The 19,914-nt window shown below is 41.3% G+C and overlaps 1 protein-coding gene across 1 annotated transcript; it reads right to left on the bottom strand.

The window, feature by feature from the left end:
- On the bottom strand, window positions 1-19,333 carry kics2 (KICSTOR subunit 2). Its single transcript, XM_073058702.1, has 3 exons — window positions 18,942-19,333; window positions 3,967-4,255; window positions 1-1,068 (listed from the first exon to the last, which is right to left on the bottom strand). The coding sequence occupies exons 1-3, from the start codon at window positions 19,183-19,185 to the stop codon at window positions 252-254; spliced, it is 1,350 nt and encodes a 449-aa protein (XP_072914803.1). The 5' UTR covers window positions 19,186-19,333; the 3' UTR covers window positions 1-251.
- Window positions 19,334-19,914: the final 581 nt, after the last annotated feature.

Raw genomic sequence — 19,914 nt, 5'->3', positions numbered from 1 at the left:
TTCTTTGTAAAGAGTTGAGTTGTTTTTTTAATTTCACAGTTATAAGTTACCAGGGAAAATGAAATCATTATGTCAGTGAGTATTAGAATGAAATGACAGCAACCGTACTTGGCAAAAGGTCCGCATTTCCTAGCTGAGTGCAGATAAAATATCCACATTCAAAGTTCTTCATACAAATTTCATTCGTTCTGTAATGCAGAGTACAGGACCTTCCATCTTTCCTCATCAGTAGTGAGTCACTGTCATTGGCATCAGCCCTTTGATCCGGGTTTCAAACTGGCAAATGGCTTGCTGTTCTTCAAGGAGCTGGAGAGCTCGTTGAGGAAAGAGAGAAAGTGGGAATCCTTCTCTGACTTTCTGGAGTCGAAGATCACCACAAGGGTGAACTGTGGTTCAGGGCGTGTGAGGAAGTAGGTGCTCTGAACCTTGTCGTCGTAGAAATGGACCACTTTTTCCAAAGTGTTGAGCTCCATCGCACTGTCTGTCATGATCATGATGACATTAGGCCAATGAATCAAAGGCCGATCACTGGGCAGAGAGACTACTGCCGGGTATTGATCCACTCCCTTAGGGGCTTCTCTGTATGAGTGGGGATGGTGGTAGCCGTGACCCTGGAAGGTCTCCGAACCCCGGTTATCAAAGATGAGGGAAACATTCTGGGCGTCGTACTTTCGGATGAAGCTGGAGATCTTGCCGCAGTAGTCGGGGTTGGTCTTGGTGGTCAGAGCCTTCATCTCTGATGGGGTGGTCTGGCGGCTGAGGGCCTCATGAAAATAGAAGCTGAACTTGGCCAAGAGAGCGTTCTTCAGTCTGGCCAGCCACTGGAAGAGGTGAGGTGGCTGGAGGGCCTTCTGGGTCTGGCCCCCAAACAGGTGCTTCCTGGTCTCTCGCTGCTTCTCAAACATCTGGCCCCAGCTCTGCAGTTTGGAGTGGGCGCAATGCAAGTTGAGCAGAGAAGGGAGAAACCTCCATTCGCTGATCTCGGCCTGAGCCTTCAGCAGCTGGCTGAGCACATCCACCTCCAGCTGGAAGCAGCTTTCCAAAGGGCTCAGGATTGGGTGATGGAACCTGAGGAAATCAAAGCCAACACATGTTAAACTCATCAAGTAGATTCTATAGATGCTGGAAATCTTGAGCAACACACACAAAACGTCAGAGGAGCTCAGCAAGTTAAGCAGCTTCTATAGAGGGGAATAAACAGTCAATGTTTCAGGCTAAGACCCTTCATCAGGACTGGAGAGGAAGAGGGCAGAAGCCAAAATACTGGGGCTGCACGGTAGCATTAATGCTATTACAGCACCAGCAACCCAGGTTCAATTATCACACACACTGTAAGGAGTTTGTACATCCGCCCTGTGACCAGGTGGATTTTCTCCAGATGCTCTGGTTTCCTCCCATATTCCAAATATGTATGGTTAGTAGGTTAATTGGTCATAAAGGTATAACTGGGAGGTGCAAACTCATTAGGGCAGGAGAGCCTATTACTGTGATGTTCCGAAAAAGAATGCGGCGGATGGAGTGGAGTACAGTTGGCAGGTGATATGAGAACAGGTGAGAGGGAAAGTGAGTGGGTGGGGAGAGGACATCTGTGTAAAGTAAAAAGCTGGGAGGTGATATATAAGACCAAATGAAAGGGAAGGTAGTTGGGTGGGAAGAGGGAATGAAAGTGTGAGGTGGAAGAAGTGCTGAAGAAAGAGGACAATAGACCATGGAATAAAGGAGAGGAGGGTAACCAAAGGGAGGGTAAGCAGCTGAGAAGAAGGGATGGGAGGGTAGCCAGAATGAAGAATAGAAGAAGAGTGAAGGGGGAGGGGGAAAATTACTGGCAGGTAGAAAAATTGACATTCATGCCATCAGATTGAAAGCTACCCAGATGGAATATAAACTGAGAGTGGCCTCATTACGGGATTAAAGGAGGCATGTTGGAATGGGAATGGAAAGTTGAATTGAAATTGGTAATCCCACCTTTTTTGTAATGGTTTTTTTTAAAATCAGGATTTCGTTCCCACCCGTGTTCACTCCCTTCCACAAGGCATTGTAATTTAGAGCAATTTTATGTATTGCACTGTACTGTTGCCGCAAAACAAAACAAGTATCAGTGATAATAAAGCTGATTCTAATTCTGATCTTAATAGATCAACTGCAGAAACATGCTCTGTACAAACTAGTGATCAAGATTCCTAACATTGACTATACATTCTGTCCTCCTCTCATCACCTGTCTTGCTCAGCTGGATGAGATTTGGGTTACTGACTGCTGTACTGCTCAGAATCTATCATCTCTGGAGCATGACTAGAAACCACAATCAACTGATCCATAAGCAATTATTACTGTCAGAACTCAGAAAATAGCTTAATGTGAGAGTCATGAACATGAGTGTTTCTGCAGATGCTGGAAATCCAAAGTAACACACACAAAATGCCGGGCAGTATCTATGGAGAGAAATAGACAGTCGACATTTCATGCCAAGACCCTTTGTCAATGCATCCTGAAGGGTCTCAGCCCAAAATGTCATTTGTTTATTCCACTCTGTAGATGCGGCCTGACCTGCTGAATTCTTCCAGCCTTTTGTGTGTGTTAATGTGACAGTCACTGTACATCTGGAAGGAAGAATCAGTGAATGTACAACTCAATGGCAGTATTGAAATGAACTGCAGCAGAGTTCAACATATTTCTTTGATTTGGCTTGCACTTTCAAAGATACCAATTTATCTTCAAAAAGATTAGGTCTTAGAATTGCTTCAGAGTGGAGCTCTAAAAGTACAGTCTAACACTTAAGTTCCTTTGTCAGATACCATCACATCAATATTTATGCTCATAATAGATTAATGCTGATATAACATAATTCATGTATACAATATGTGCATTAATCTAGCCTTTCCATATAATCTCCAACCATTCAAATCAGGCATCTCTAACATGCATTTTTTTTTAAATCTAGCAAAAGATTAAATAGAAAATCCAATAAAAGGTTTGAACTGTTTTCAGAATTTGCAAAGAACACGTGGGAAGTACTGAAAGTTTATAAGGTCTTAGTCTATCAAGTACTGTTTAATACCTTTAAACTAGTGAGAGGCAGATCACCAACATCCATAAGGGTGAAACGAATCCATCAATCTACTACCTTCTACCCATGCTTCCTAATTATTTGTCAGTTCCAAGGGAAATAGATCTCTCTTTTATCAACTCTTCTCAATCTTACCAAATTCAATCAAGTCACTGTTCCAAAGAAAAATGGTCCATCCTAGCTAATCCTTTCTCATAAGTAATCTTCTTCACACCAAAAACATAATTTTATTCCTCCAGAGCTCCCTCTGATAGATTTGACATAGAAAAGTGCAGCACAGTCCAGGCCCTTCAGCCCAAGATGTTATGATCAATCTAGCCCTTAATTTTTCTTTCATTCATGTGCCTAACAGTATTTTAAATATCACTAATGTATCAGCCTCTACCACCATTCCTGGTAGAGCACCTGCCAGTCTGTGCAAAAATTGTATTTCTGGGATCTCCCCCTATAGTTTCCTCCAAACCCCCTCGTATTAACCATTTCCACCTTGGGTGTCTCTGGCTGTCCACTCGATCTATCTCTTATCTTGTGCATCTCTATTAAGTCATCCTCCATCCTCTTTCTCTCTAAAGAGAAAAGCCCTAGCTCACTCAACCTATCATCATAAGACAAGCTCCAGGGTCAATCTTCTTTGCACCCTCTTGAAAGCTTTCTATCATGAGATGACCAGAACTAAACACAATGCTCTAAGTGTGGTCTAACCAGACTTTGTATTACCTAAGGTTTGATTAAAAATTTGTTCTGTACAGCCACCCTGGCCAATATTTATTGGAAACATGAAGGTGTAAGACTATGGACCATGGGTAGTCCAATCCGAAACACCCTGTGGATAATCAAAATCTCTGTAAGTTTCTCTGCAGTATTGACCCCAAAATCACTAAAATAGGACTTCCACTAACCTGGAGCTATACTTCCGTACAATAGATTCCAGTGTGTCCACCAACTCCATGGAATGGATGGACTTCTGTGTGCTGAGAGAGTATATCTTCTCATAGAACTCGGCAATTTCCATTCGGGCCTGGATGAAATCACAGAGCTGCTCGGAGAGGTGGCAGAGAAGTACATCCAAGTGAGATGAGTTGCTAGCCGTCAAACCCTTCCCAACGGCGACCAGCTTGCGCAGTTCATTTTGGATGCTGGTGTAGATATTTCGAATGGAATCCTTCCGACTGAAGAATGATTGCCCACCTGCCAGTTCAGAGATTTCATGTGAGTGAGCAACGAAGTATCTCAGTACATTCATTATGTCATGGACATTCATTAAGTCTTGTGCTGGTATCTACTGGTGCTGATGTGACCAAATTTGGAGTATTCATCTTCTAATGTTTCCACCCCCTTGCCTGCCATCTCTCCTCCTAGAACCTTCCCCTTAACTCTCCACCTCCACTCCACTACTTCTCTGTCACCATACTTCACTTGCAATCCTCAATCTTCACTTGCAGTCCTCATTCAATTCCTTGGACCGCATATTCCTCCACTTCACCCACATCCATGTGCCCACCTTTCTCCCCATCCCCTAGACACCATTTAGAAAATTACATCAAGAAACAGGCCCGCTGGCCATTCTTGGCTGTGCCGAACCATTTTTCTGCCTAGTCCCACTGACCTGCACCTAGACCATATCCCTCCATACACCTCTCATCCATGTACCTGTCCAAGTTTTTCTTAAATGTTAGAAGTGAGTCCACATTTACCACTTCATCTGGCAGCTCATTCCACACTCCCACCACTCTCTGTGTGAAGAAGCCCCCCCTAATGTTCCCTTTAAACTTTTCCCCCTTCACCCTTAACCCATATCCTCTGGTTTCTTTCTCCCCTAACCTCAGTGGAAAAAGCCTGCTTGCATTCACTTTATCTATACCCATCATAATTTTATATACCTCTATCAAATCTCCCCTCATTCTTCTACGCTCCAGGGAATAAAGTCCTAACCTATTCAACCTTTCTCTGTAACTCAGTTTCTCAAGTCCAGGCAACATCCTTGTAAACTTTCTCTGCACTCTTTCAACTTTATTAACATCCTTCCTGTAACTAGGCTCCAAATTCAGCCTCACCAATGTCTTATACAACCTCATCATAACATTCCAACTCTTACACACTCAATACTTTGGTTTATAAAGGCCAATGTGCCAAAAGCTCTCTTTACGACCCTATCTACCTATGACGCCACTTTTAGGGAATTATGTATCTGTATTCCCAGATCCCTCTGTTCTACTGCACTCCTCAGTATCCTACTATTTACCTTGCATGTTCTACCTTGGTTTGTCCTTCCAATGTGCAATACCTCACACTTGTCTGCATTAAACTCCATCTGCCATTTGTCAGCCCATTTTTCAAGCTGGTCCAAATCCCTCTGCAAGTTTTGAAAACCTTCCTCACTGTCCACTACACCTCCAAATTTGCTGATCCAATTTACCACGTGTACCTCTCGCTCATCCACACAAAGCATTCACCCTTCAGTACATTACCCCCATCCCCTTCACACAATTCACCCCCATTCCCATCATACTATTCACCCATCCCCTACACACTATCACCTATCCCCTACACTAGTGGTTGCCAACCCGTCGATCTTTGAGACTTTCCCAGTTGATCCCCAAAAAAAAGAAAAATAAATACACAGATACTGTTTTTTTTTATTTGATTTTTTAAGATAATTACATAGACTAGAATAGTGGAAAAATTATATATATTATATATATAATTTTTTCATCAGGGAAGGAGGGAGGAAGGAAGGAAGGAAGACTGGATATCGGGAGATCCCCACATGCTCCATGGAATTCAAAATAGCTTTAATATATGTATTAACTGTCAGCTAACTATTACTTGGATTGCACTACCTGTATGTATAATCTATATTTTCATTTATATTTATCATTATTATTGTTATGAGCAGAGAGACAACATCTGCCGGAAGTAAATTCCTTGTATGTGCATAGGTACTTGGCGATTAAAGTCTGATTCTGATTCTGATTTGTTTCTTTCCCCAGATGACTAATAACTTTATTTTCAGAGCACCTACATATTTAATCCTATCTTTTGTAAGTAAGCCCACTAAATTTTCAGAAATATGTCATATTTATTTCTTAAATTATAAGTAATCTTTTCAAGTGGAATGCAGCTAAAAATTTCATTATTCCAACGATCCATACTTAAGTATGAATCTGATTTCCAAATAACTGCAATAGTCTGTTTGGCTACTGCCAATGCAATTTTTATAAATTCTTTCTGATATTTGTTCAATTTAGGTTTTGGTTTTAACCCTTCAATATCACCTAATAAAAATAATATTGGATTATGTGGAAGTTGTGTTCCGATAATTTGTTCCAATAAAACTCTTAAATTTATCCAAAAAGGTTGAATTTTAGCACAAGACCAAGTAGAGTGTAAAAAAGTACCAATATCTTGATTACATCGAAAATATTGATCAGATAACTTTGAATTTAATCTATTTATTTGTTGTGGTGTAATATATAATTGATGTAAAAAATTATATTGTACTAATCTAAGTCGGACATTTATTGTATTTGTCATACTATCAAGACATAGTCTTGACCAACTTGTTTCATCAATTTTAATATTCAAATCAGTTTCCCATTTTTGTCTTGACTTATGAATTCCTGGTTTATTTGTCTGTTTTTGAATCAAATTATACATTCAAGAAGTAATTTTTTTAAATTTTCCCTTTATGAATTAAAGTTTCTATTTCATTAGGTTTCGGCATTAACACTGTTTGACCCAGTTTATCTCATAAATAAGCCCTTAATTGAAAATAACAGAAAAGAGTGTTATTTGATATTTTATATTTATTCTTTAATTGATCAAACGACATTAATATACCTCCTTCAAAACAATCTCCTATGTATCTAATCCCTTTTTGAAACCAGTTATATAAAAGTTGGCTATCCATTGTAAAAAGAATGAGTCTATTTTGAATTAGAGGTCTCTTTGCTAATAAAGATTTCTTTATCTCATCATCAACATTTGTCTTGTTCCATAAATCAATCAAATGTTTTAATATACGGGATTCTTTCTTTTCCCATATCCATTTAGATTCCCATTTATATATAAAATCTTCTGGTATATTTTCTCCTATCTTATCTAACTCTATTCTAATCCATGTCAGTTTATCTTGATCAAAAAAAGATGCAATAAATCTAAGTTGATTTGCTTTATAATAATTCTTAAAGTTTGGGAGTTGTAACCCTCCTAGGTCAAATCTACATGTCAATTTTTCCAACGATATTCTTGACATCTTACCTTTCCAATGAAACTTCCTCACACCTTTATTCAACTCTTGAAAAAACTTCTGCGGCAGTTGTATTGGTAGTGTTTGAAATAAATACTGTAATTTAGGAAATATATTAATTTTTACAGCATTGACTCTACCTACTAATGTTATTGGTAACATCATTCATTTATCAAGATCTTCTTGAATTTTTTTCAATAATGGCAAATAATTTAATTTATATAAATTCTTTATGTCATTATCAACTCTTAGACGTAAATATTTTATACCATTTATCGGCCATCTAAATTGAGTTACTAGTCGACATTGACTATAATCTCCTTTAGTAAGGGGTAAAATTTCACTTTTATCCCAATTTATTTTATACCCTGATATTTTCCCATATTCTTCTAATCTAAAAGATAATTTACGCAACGAATGCAATGGGTTTGTTAAATAAATTAGAACATCATCAGCAAATAGATTAATCTTATATTCCTCCCGATTAACTCTGAAGCCCATAATATCTGAATCAGTTCTAATTAATCCAGCTAATTGTTCTATCGCCAATACAAATAGATCAGGTGATAATGGACAACCTTGTCCAGTTGACCTTGTTAATTGAAATGGTGTTGAAATTTGGCCATTTGTCACTACTTTAGCTTTGGGACTAGTATTTAAGGTTTTAATCCAGTTTCTCCTAACCCATATTTTTCCAATACTTTAAAAATCCCATTCCAATCTATCCAAAGCAACTGGCATGCTCATTTCATCCCTCTTTTGTGCCAAATGAATTATACTAAGTAACCGAGTTACATTATTTGCCAATTGTCTATTTTTAATAAATCCTGTATGATCCATATGTATTAATTTTGGTAAATACTTAGATAATCTATTAGATAAAATTTTTGCTATTATTTTATAGTCTGTATTCAACAAAGAAATAGGTCTATATGATGTTGGTTTTAAAGGATCTCTATCTTTTTTTGGTAATACTGTTAAAATCGCTGTCGAAAAGAGTCTGGAAGTTTATGTGTTCTTTCCCCTTGATATATTAACTCCATAAAAGGAGGGATTAATAAATCTTTAAACTTTTTATAAAATTCAGGCGGAAAACCATCCTCTCCTGGAGATTTATTATTCTGAAGTGATCCTAGGGCTTCTTCGACCTCTTTTAATGTAAAAGGCATATCTAATCCTTTCTGTTCTTCCAAATTCAATTTTGGAAGAGTTATTTGTGATAGAAATCTTTCTATCTCAACTACATCATTTTGTGATTCAGATTGATATTAATTTGGAATAAAAAATTTTAAAGGTTTCATTAATTTCTAAAGGTTTATAAGTAATTTTATTTGCACTTGTTCTAATTGCATTTATCATTTTGGAAGCCTGCTCTGTTTTCACCTGCCAAGCAAGAATCTTGTGTGATCTTTCACCTAATTCATAATATCTCTGTTTGGTTCTCATAATTGCTTTTTCTGTTCGGTATGTCTGGAGCGTGTTATATTGTAGCTGCTTATTGACAAGTTGTCTTCGGTTTTCTTCTGTTGTATATCTTTGAGATTCTTTTTCTAATTTTGCAATCTCTTTTTCCAGTTGATCCATTTCTACCATATATTCCTTCTTAATCTTAGAAGTACAACTTATTATCTGGCCCCTCAAATATGCTTTCATCGCTTTCCATAGTATAAATTTATCATCAACTGAATATGAGTTTGTATCCAAAAAAAAATTGAATCTGTTTTTCCATAAAATCACAAAATCTTGTTGTTTTAATAATATTGAATTAAATCCCCATCTGTAAATCAATTCCTCCTTATCCATCATTATCATTGTCATTATCAAAGGGGAATGATCTGACAGTATTCTCGCTTTTCACTCTATCCTGAATTTTCGCCGATAATAAAAAAAATCTATTCTTGAATAGGTTCTATGTCTATTTGAATAAAATGAATAATCTCTTTCTCTTCTCCATATATCAATCAAATTTAAATCTTTCATCAATGATAAAGTTAGTTTTACTACTTTTGATTTTGTAATAGCCTTAGTCGATCTATCTAGAACTGGGTCTAGACAAAAGTTAAAGTCTCCACCTATTAATATTTTATCATGTGCGTCGACCAAATTCAAAAAAACCTCTTGTATAAATTTTGCATCATTTTCATTTGGTGCATAAATATTCATAAGAGTCCATAATTTTGAAAAGATTTGACAATGTATAATCACATATCTCCCCGCAGAATCAATTAATACATTTAGTATTTTAATTGGTAAGGTTTTATTAACCAAAATTGCAACTCCCCTCACCTTTGAATTAAGTGAAGCTGCAATAACATTCCCGACCCAATCTCTCTTTAATTTCTGACGTTCTATCTCTGTTAAATGTGTTTCCTGCAAAAAGGCTATATCTACTTTCATTTTCTTAATGTATGTTAAAATTCTTTTTCTTTTCACCGGTCCATTAAGCCCATTAACATTAAAACTTAAAAAATTCAGTAAATTAGTCATTGTTTTTAACAAGGTTACTCCAATTATGCATGTTATGTATTACAGTACATAATATCTCAGCTCTCACAGTACCTTGGGGAATCTCTTTAAAATTCTCCATGTTACTATGTGTCTCCCCCCCAATCATCCAGGCAAAGAAAGAAAAATAGAAGAAAGATAGATTGTAAAGAAAAAAAGTAACAAGATACCCCCCTACTAATGTTGTGAATAGAAAAAAATCACATTACCCCCCTCCATTTTACAGGTAATGGCAGTTGCCATGATTACACATGTGAATCCCGTAGCAATCGATCAGAAGCTCCCCCAGCTCCCCCGTAATGAAAAAAAAGATATATATCAGAAGAAAAAAAGTTAATATCACTACTCCCGATTAATATTTCTCAAATTTTTATCGTCCTCCCCTTCTGTCATATAATTAAAATATATTTGCATATTCTTCTACCCTTAAATATCCGTCAAATCCATTCCCAATCTCAGTCTTCATCTTTAATCCATTTCGCTTCCATAATTCCTTTGTTGTGTCCAGCGAATATTTGAAAGTTCTTGTGCAAACTCCTCCATTTTCCAATAATCAGTAAAAAATCTTCTTTCTTCGTCATCCAAAAAAATTATCAGCATTGCCGGGTAGCGTAATATAAATTTATAACCCTTTTCCCACAAGACTTTTTTCATTGGGTTAAATTCCTTCCTCCTCTTCAAAAGGTCGTAACTTATGTCGGGACAGAAAAGAACTCTATCTAACCCTTCTATCATCAATGGCCCATTTCTCTTTCTGGCACCTTGAGCAGCCGCCTTCAGGATCCTTTCTTTATCTTGATATCTTAAGCATTTTATCAAGATTGATCGCAGGTTTTGATCATGTTGGGGTTTTGGTCTTAAAGCTCTATGAGCCCTTTCGATTTCAATTAACTGACTTCCTTCTTCCATTTCCAAAGTCTCCGGGATCCATTTTTGAAAGAATTTTATTGGATCTTCTCCCTCCATACCTTCTTTAAGGCCAACAATCTTAATATTGTTTCGTCTGCTAAAATTTTCAAGCACATCCACTTTTTCCAAAAACCGTTTTCTTTCTGATATCCAGGCAAGGATATTATTTTCCATCTTGTCCACTCTATCAATAGTGTCTCTTGTTATTTGTTCAAGCTTTTTAAACTTTCTTATCCGTTTTCTCCTGTTTTTTCACAACCTTATCAAGCGTAGTCTTTATTGCTTTTAATTCATACATTATTTGTATCACGGCTCCTCTTATGTCTTCAGAAAGTCCTCCCTTTTGATTTCTTCCGGTTCCTCTTCTTCCTCATCTGTGTTGTCCAAAGAATCTGATTCTACTTCCGGTTCACTTTCACTCGCAGCTGGAACTTGTAGTTTTGTTTGCACCTGTTTGTGCATGCCTGTTTCTTCACACATGTGCTGCTTCTTCTTAGAGACTGTTGATGTTGTCGCAGTTTCCTGTTCTGCACCGCCGGAGGCGAAGTGCATTTCGCCGAGAAGAGGTCCAACCTGAGTATGAGGTTCTGTCATAATGGTCGGCCTCTTTCTTTCCCAACTTGTGCTGTCTTCAAAGTAGTAGTTCTCTTCTGTTTCTGTTTGGGAGGCATATCTAAAAATAGTCCTGAGTAGCTTATAAGTAATTTTTAAAAAGTATTTACTAACTTTTCTTCACTTAAACGTTATTTTACTAGTATTTTACGGGAGAGCTGGATTTCCACGTCTCGCTCCTACGTCATCACGTGACGTTCCCCCACAAATACTGTTAAGAGATTGTTTCCGGGTTGCAGGGTTTTAGTTCCATTCTTTCTGTCCAGTACGCATGCGTATAGCTCTCCCGCACTACACAGTGTAATTCACTGGTCCCCAACCACCGGGCCACGAGGAAACAATATGAGTCAGCTGCACTTTTCCTCATTCCCTGTCAGCCACTTTTGAACCTGAACCCACGCGAAGTCATCAGGCAACTAAACACAGTGATACCCTCGCGCCAGGGATCACCCGTTGGCCTCGGGCGGCTGGCGGGAAATGCCGTTGCTACTGGCCTGGAGTGCTGCCTCTGAATCTGTTTAGCACACCGAATGCTCGTGGGGAACCCGGTGCTAAAATATTTGCAAACGACTTAATTCGGACTCAGCATTTCGTAAGTATCACAGCAGCTACCGCACTGTGATTTACTGAAACAAACATTTGTCGGCCAATAGATCCTACAAGGGGGGCGGGCGAGTCCACTCCCAGTTACACTCCTCGCTCGCTCGGCCGCACTCTCTGGACTGTGACTGCCGCGGCCCCGGTACGGGGACCTCCGTCCCTGAACTTGCCCTCTCACCCCACCCACGACCAGCCACACCTAGCCAAGGCGTCTGGCGGCAGGCAGGAGGCTGAGTTCGGGCCCGGAGGCTGTCTAATGAGGTAATGTCTCAAAACTGCTTCAGTACCCTGACTCCAAGCACCCAGTACTTAGACAAACCTGCTGAGTTTTCTCAGCAGAAAAAACGTGAGCAAGCGGAATAGAAGCCAAGAGCCGCGAAAACTAGTATAGACTGGACGTAAGGAACCTGCTTCGAGCATCGCTGTATTCTGGTCGTGTTTAACAACCCCCCCGTCCCCGTCAGCCAATCCACAAGAATATTACCAATATCAAACCAGTCCGCAGTGCAAAATAAAGGGTGAGTACTCCCAGTGTTTATATATTATTTCTACTTCTGGGTTGCAGGGTTTTACTTCCAGTCTTTTCTGCCCTGGTGCGCATGCGTGTAACTAATTGATGTGAGGTCGATCTTGCCTTTTATTAAGGCCAAGGTAGGGGATCTTGGGCTTAAAAAGGTTGGTGACCACTACCCTACACACTATCACCCATCTGTACCCACCCCATCCCCAAAACACCATTCACCCATCCTTGCACCAGCCCAAGCCCAACACACAATCCGTACATCTCTCCAATCCCCTGCACCTCTCCCATTCCGTAACCACCATTCAACCATCCACTCTCCTTCCTCCTTTCCCACTCTTCCCCACCTCTCCTTACACCTTCATCTTTATTCCCTTATTCCCTCCCATTCCACTCACACCACTCACCCCACCACCTCATCTCCCTCTAGCACTCCCGTCCCTCCCACCCCTTCTGTCCTCTTCCACACCACCTCTCTTTTCACCCTCCTTCCCCACCCCCAATCCCACCCCTTTCCCTCCCTGCCCAGCCAACTCTCCCTCCCTTCTGCCCAACCCCACTGCTCTCTACCCTCCCCATCCCTTTCTGCCCCTCCACACCCCCTCTCCCCAGCCCCCAACCTCACCCCCTAACACGTCCCCACCCACTCCACCCCTTCTCTTCATCTTCTCTCTGCAGCCCACTCTTCACCCTCACTCCACACTCCCGCTCTCCCTCCCCACCCTCTTCCCACCTCCTCTTCCATCCCCACCCTCACACCCTGACCTTACCCTCCTTCCCCTTACCCACTCTCTCCCCCTCTTCCCTCTGTCCCCACCCCTCTCTACACCCACCCACTCACCTCTCTCCCCACCACTCTCTTTCCCCCCACCCCCGCTCCCCTCACTCCCAAACCCCTCTCTCACTCTCTCCCAAGCCTCTCCCCCTCCCTCCTTCCCACCCAAACTCCATCCCTTCCTCTTTCTCCCCACCACTCTGCTCCCTCACTCGCTGACCCCGCTTCTCTCCCTCCCTATCCCCTCCTCTCACATTCCTCCCCACCCCTTCTTACTCCACCCCTCTCCCCCTTCCTCTCCACACCCTCTCCCCCTCCCCACCTCATCTCCCCCCTTCCTCCCCACCCCTTCTCTTCTTCTTCCTTCTTGAGTTTTTACGGCAGTTGGCATCCACACTGTTGCATTACTGCCATCTTCAGGATTTATTGTCCCTCATCGTCTTGACTGCCTAAAGTCGTCTTTCCAGTCCCGCGCCCTTAAAAAAACTAAACAACCATTTCCTCCTGATCACTCTCCCCACATTCCAATAAACCTTTAACACTGTTCTCTACCAGTCCTATTTTGCGTAATTGTTGTAGCATTTGTTGTCTTTCCTGTGCAAATTTCCTGCATGAAATAAGGATATGCTCTACTGCTTCAGTCTCCTGACACAGATCACAAAAACCTGTCGAATGTTTATTTATGATGGCCAGAATACCATTAAGGTTGCTGTGCCCAATTTTCAGTCTACTTATAATTAATTGCTCCTTCCGCTTTACTCCCCTACTCTTTCCCATATCTATAAGGAGAAGCACTGTTGACGTTTCAGGCCGAGACGTTGACAGTGCTTCTCCTTATAGATGCTGCCTGGCCTGCTGTGTTCCACCAGCATTTTGTGTGTGTTGTTTGAATTTCCAGCATCTGCAGATTTCCTCATGTTTGCCATTCCCATATCTACTCTGTTCTGAATTGAATGTAAATGTCTTCCTTTTATTGCTCTATCCCAATGCTGCTGCCACTGTTGATTTATCCTTCTCCACACTATGCTCTTCCCCTCTGATTTTGATAGTTTAATATTGACTCTACAGATCCTTTTTTGACTGCTGCTTTTGCCAGCTTATCTGCTGTCTCATTTCCCATAATGCCTGAATGTGCTGGAACCCACATGAATGCCATATTTTTGCCTTGTCTAGCCAGTCTTGAATTTGCAAACAGGATTTCATAAAGCAGATCCTGGTGTCCTCTAACTACACCCGCCTTAATGCTTGCAAGGGCCAATACATAATTGCTACATATCACAATATTATTACAATCAACCTGCTCATTCCATTCTAGTGCTAACAATATGGCAAACATTTCAACTGCATAAACACTCAAGCAATCCGGTGTTCTCTTGCTAATTTCCACTTGATAACTTGGCACAATTGCAGACCCTGTTGCACCCATTTCTGCATCCTTTGATCCATCCGTAAAAATCTGTACATCTTTATATTTACATTCCCTATACCTATGATATTCACTGAGTATATCAGCCATTTTATTACTGCATTTAATCTTAAGCAATTCCAAATCTACAGAGGGATTTTCTAATATCCAGAAAGGTCTGACAGGCCACACCAAACTTGGACAAAACTCTTTATCATATACACCCATATCTTTTGCTGTTTGCTCTCCTGTCCAGCCAAAACTGTCTTTTTGTGTCCTTTCTTTCTCCCAGCATGTCTGCAACACCCTTTTTGTAGGATGGCTATCACCATGCCCCATTAAGTTAATCCAGCAATGGCCTCCAGCTGTTTACGTCGCAGCCCCAATGGCATTTCATTTGCTTCAACTTGGAGTGCACACACTGGGGAAGTTCTAACCGCTCCCAAGCACACCCGTAGAGCCTGAGCTTGCACGCCATCTAGTTCCGCTAACACAGATCTTGCTGCTGACCAGTATACAATACTTCCATAGTCTAATCTTGATCTTATTAATGCTACATAAATATACTTTAGTGATGCAAAATCAGCACCCCATTCCAAACCAGTAAGACACCTCATGACATTTTTACATTTAGTAACTACATATCTAACATGTTCTCTCCATGTTAATCTCAAATCAAAGTGCACTCCCAAAAACCGAAAACTTTCAACTCTCTCCAAGTTACTTCCATACAGAGTCAGATTAAGTTCCCTGAGCTTTTTCCTTGTAAAGAACATGGATTTTGTCTTCTCCACTGAAAATATAACACCCCACTTTGTCCCCCACTCTTCAACTTGATTAATTCCATCTTGCATTTTCGTAACTATATGTTCAATATTTCTCCCTCTTTTCCACAAAGCCCCATCATCTGCAAACAATGACCTCCCCACTTCCATTGGTATATTTACAAATATATCATTTATCAAAATGGAGAATAAACTTGGACTCACTACACTCCCCTGAGGCATCCCGTTTTCTACAACAGACTGGCTTGATAGCTCTGATCCTATCTTCACCTGAATAGTTCTCCCGTTTAAAAAGTCCTTAACCCAACTGAACATTGCCCCCCCCCCGATTCCCATTAAATGTAGCTTGATTAGGAGCCCCTCCTTCCATAATATATCATAAGCTTTCTCAACATCAAAAAAACTGCAACCACTGTCTCTTTATTTACTTGTGCTTTTCTTATTTCATCCTCTAGACACACCACTGGATCCATAGTATTCCTTCCTTTCCTGAACCCGCTTTGATACATAGCCACCATACCTCTACTCTCCAGAAAGTACACCAACCTCTCATTTATCATACGTTCCATAAGTTTACATACATGAGACATCAAGGTAATTGGCCTGTAATTTCCTGGCCTGCTGGCATCTTTTCCAGGTTTCTTTATTGGAATAATTATTGCTTCTTTCCAGCTCCCTGGTATTCTCCCTTCATCCCAGACTTTGCTATACAGAAGCAGTAGTTTCTCCAGACTTCCTTCACTCAGGTGTTTTATCATACTATAACATATTTCAACTTACCCTGGTACAATCTTTCCTGTTCTATCTAGTGCCTTTAATTCTCCCATGCTGAAAGGGACATCTTGCACACCATCAAGGTTAGTTTTCCTACATAAAGCCTCCATATTTTCACCTTTTGTTCTCTCTCTAGCTCTTCTTCCCTTCTCAAACAAATTATCAGAACTATGTACCATAACAAAATACTTGCCAACACCTCTATCTTTTCCTTATTTGTTACTGCAGTCACATTTCCATCCACCAGAACTGGGTACCTCCACTCTCTCCTGTCCCCTCCCATCCTTTTTATCATCCCCCACACCTCTCCTACTTGGCTTGTGTTTCCAATTGAATTACAATACTTTTTCCAGTGTGTCCTTTTAGCATGTCTTATTGTCCTCCTCATTACTGCCTGAGCTTGTTTGTACTGAATCCTATGTTGGAAGTTATGAGTTCTTTTAACCAATTAAAAAGCCTTATTTCTATTTCTCACTGCTTCCTTACAATTATCATCCTACCATGGTATCACTCTCTTCTTTGTTCCTCCTTTACTTTTAGGAATGGATTCTAATGCAGCTGATATTATACCTTGTTTTAATATGCTGTCAAGTGTTTCTATATCCATCTCATCACTGACCTGACTTAGATATCTGTCACTTTTTTCCAGAAACTTCTCCCAATTCTCAAGGATCCATTTCCCACCTGTATTCTCTGTGACCAATCAGGCAGAAGTATTTATCTTGCACCAGATTGGGTAATGATCAGTTACAGTTCCTTCTTGGTACACTAACCACTCACATACTGATGCAATAGAGTTTGATACTAATGTAAGATCAAGCACAGATTCTTTACCTGTATTAACATTAATTCTAGTACTACTGCCATCATTTAGGCACACTAAATACTTCTCTTCTAGAAACTCCTCTATTACTTGACCATTGAAGTCTGTTCTGTCACTCCCCCATAATACATTATGTCCATTAAAATCACCACACCAAACAACATTACTACTGTTCTGCCCTTCTATCTCCTCAAGCTTGTTTAACTCTAGTCTTTTGCATGGATTATAATTCACAATCACCAACTCTTTCCTTTCAGCCCATACTTTTACTACCACATACTCTTGTTCAATTCCTATACCTAGTATTCTATAAGGAATACCTTGCTTTACATAAGTTGCACATCCTCCTCCCCTCCCCCTCTTTCTCCTGTCTCGCCTTACTGCCTCATAACCATATAAAACAAAATCTAAATTAGGTTTTAATCATGTCTCCTGGATACACACATCTGACTTTTCTCTCCTACTAGCTATAAACTGCTTGAAATCTTGTCCATTACTAATCAGGCTTCTTGCATTCCATTGAAGAAGTAGCATTATTAGTAATATCAACCCACACATACTGTCTCTTGACTTGACTGTACCCTGAGTACATCATTTACCTCTTCCCATTTTAATCCTATCATAACCAAATGGTGCTCTGCAGCTTTCACAATAATCTGAATCCTTTCAGTTTTAGATTTGATCTCACAAGTTGCATTTATCACTCCTGCTATAAAGGTCACCAATTTCTTCTTATCTATCCATGCATTCTTCTTATCTTGCCTTTCCTTAGCTGACACTTCCTCTTTGCTACATCCTCCCTCATTCATTTACTTCTGTCCTGCCAACTTGACTGCCTCAGCATATGAGACTTTTTCCTTCATCCTTATCTGCTGCACCTCCACCTCTTTTCACCACTTCACATCCCCAGTACGCTACGCTATGGTTACCTCCACAATTACAGCACTTTGGTCCCACTCCCTCTCCACATTTTCTGTATTCATGTTCCCCACCACACCTTGCACATCTTCTCTTTCCTTTGCACTTTGGCCACATGCCCAAACTCCAGGCAATTGAAACACCTCACAGGTTTTGGTATATATTCTCTTACATTGTATCTCAGAAATCCAAAATATAACTCCTTTGGAGGCACCTAATCCTCAAATTCTACCAGAACAATTTCAGTCTCCCTTTTCTCTGCTCCCCTTGTCATTCTTTTCACTCTCTTCACTGAACTATTCCTCACCCTTAAGTTGTTCACTAGCTCCTTCATCTGAACACTGAGGGAGAACCCCGGAGATCACCCCCTTGCAACCAATGACCCTTTGTGCTCCAACTCTTACAACCCTGGACACTTTGACTTTCCCAACATTAGTCACCTTCATTGCCTTCTCCATCTGCTCTTTAGTTTTACATCCTATCAGCGGGTTTCCATCTCCTAAAATTCTTGCATCCCCTGATGATTTTTCGTTAGATTAAGCGGATTGATTTTCTTTAATCCCCCTTCCCCCTCAAATCTTACCACTACATTTAGCAATTTTGCCCTCGGGCCCTTCTCAACTTCTCTTCCCTCATTTTCCGATCCACCTACACTAGACCCACCTCCTTTCTTTCTCTTCCGACCCATCACCTTCCCTCTCCCCACCCCTTCCCACTCAAACTCCGTGCTGCTGCTGTCACTCTCAGTCTCCCCCCCTGCCAGTTTGCAATGAACCGTGTACGAATATCGTTCCGGAGCTATACAAGCCGTCGGTCAATATTCCCACAGAATGTCCCCCACAGAATGTCCCCCACAACACCCCAGCAGTTCCTCATCCGCCGCCGCAACCCTCCCTTCCGTCGGCAGCCCGCTAGCTGCGTCTCACTGAATGACTCAAGGTCCACCACCCCCACCCTCTCTCTTATCCAGTAACGATGCCCTCACCCCATCGCTCTCACCAAGTTTCTGGCCCAGGAAGCCCATCCCCTGATAGGCCTTCTCGGCGGCCGCCAGGTGCCCGAGGGCCGTCAGCAGTGCGCCCCAGCTCTGGCCCGCGCTCTTACTGCTCTCTTTCTCCCGCTCCACGTAATCCTTGGCGCGGTCGTGTGAGAAGACGCCGAGCTGCGAGAAGAAGGTTTCCAGCACCGCCTGCTCTTGCGGCACCGGCGCCGAGGCCGGGAGTTGAGCCTCGGACTCGCTCATCCCGCGGTCGCCAGGGACGGAAGGAGGAGGCGGGCGGAGACGAATGACGGCGGTCGCTGGACCGAGGGGTGTAGCGAAGGGACAATGGGAGGGGCAAACGGGAGGGGAATGAGAGCAAGGTAGGTAGAGGGGAATGAGGAGCAGTGGAGGCGGGCGGAGACGAATGACGGCGGTCGCTGGACCGAGGGGTGTAGCGAAGGGACAATGGGAGGGGCAAACGGGAGGGGAATGAGAGCAAGGTAGGTAGAGGGGAATGAGGAGCAGTGGAAGCAGAGGAGAGGAATGGGAGGCAAAGAAGGTAAAATTGGGCAAAGGAGAAAAAGATTGTGGAGGGTAAAAGGAATGAAGTAAAGATGTAACGGTGGGAAGAGGAACGGGAGAGAGTGTAGAAAAAGCGAAGGAGAATGGGAAAAGGGGGAAGGGAATACAAACTGGAGGTTTGAAGGAGCAAAGGGAAAATGAAAGGGTAAAGACGAGTTATTGCAGGGGCAAAGGGTAAGAGGTCTGCTCCAAATGCCACCCATTAACCCAGAACTTCTGTTCTGCTTCAACTTTAGTCCCCAAGTCGTTTTCTGTCTCTGATCTCACTTAGCTTTAAATTCTCAGAATATTTTTATTTCCTGCCTGATGATCATCCCCAAAAGTATTTGTCCTAATTCTGGCAGCCATGACTTTCAATACCAAGGCACTAGTTCCCTCCCTATACCTGCTTTCCACCTCTCCTACTTT

Source organism: Hemitrygon akajei, chromosome 10, assembly GCF_048418815.1.
Source record: "Hemitrygon akajei chromosome 10, sHemAka1.3, whole genome shotgun sequence".
Lineage (NCBI taxonomy): Eukaryota > Metazoa > Chordata > Chondrichthyes > Myliobatiformes > Dasyatidae > Hemitrygon > Hemitrygon akajei.
The sequence above is the reverse complement of the archived record's forward strand: the minus strand, read 5'-3'. Positions and strand labels throughout refer to the sequence as shown.

What these genes read in the sequence shown, in the direction of transcription:
- kics2 (XM_073058702.1), bottom strand. Translation starts at nt 19,185, where the DNA reads ATGAGCGAGTCCGAGGCTCAACTCCCGGCCTCGGCGCCGGTGCCGCAA. An exon ending in CTTCCTGGGCCAGAAACTTG is followed by an intron (nt 4,256 to 18,941) that starts GTGAGAGCGATG and finishes CTGAACTGGCAG; the next exon opens with GTGGGCAATCATTCTTCAGT. An exon ending in GTACGGAAGTATAGCTCCAG is followed by an intron (nt 1,069 to 3,966) that starts GTTAGTGGAAGT and finishes TGATTTCCTCAG; the next exon opens with GTTCCATCACCCAATCCTGA.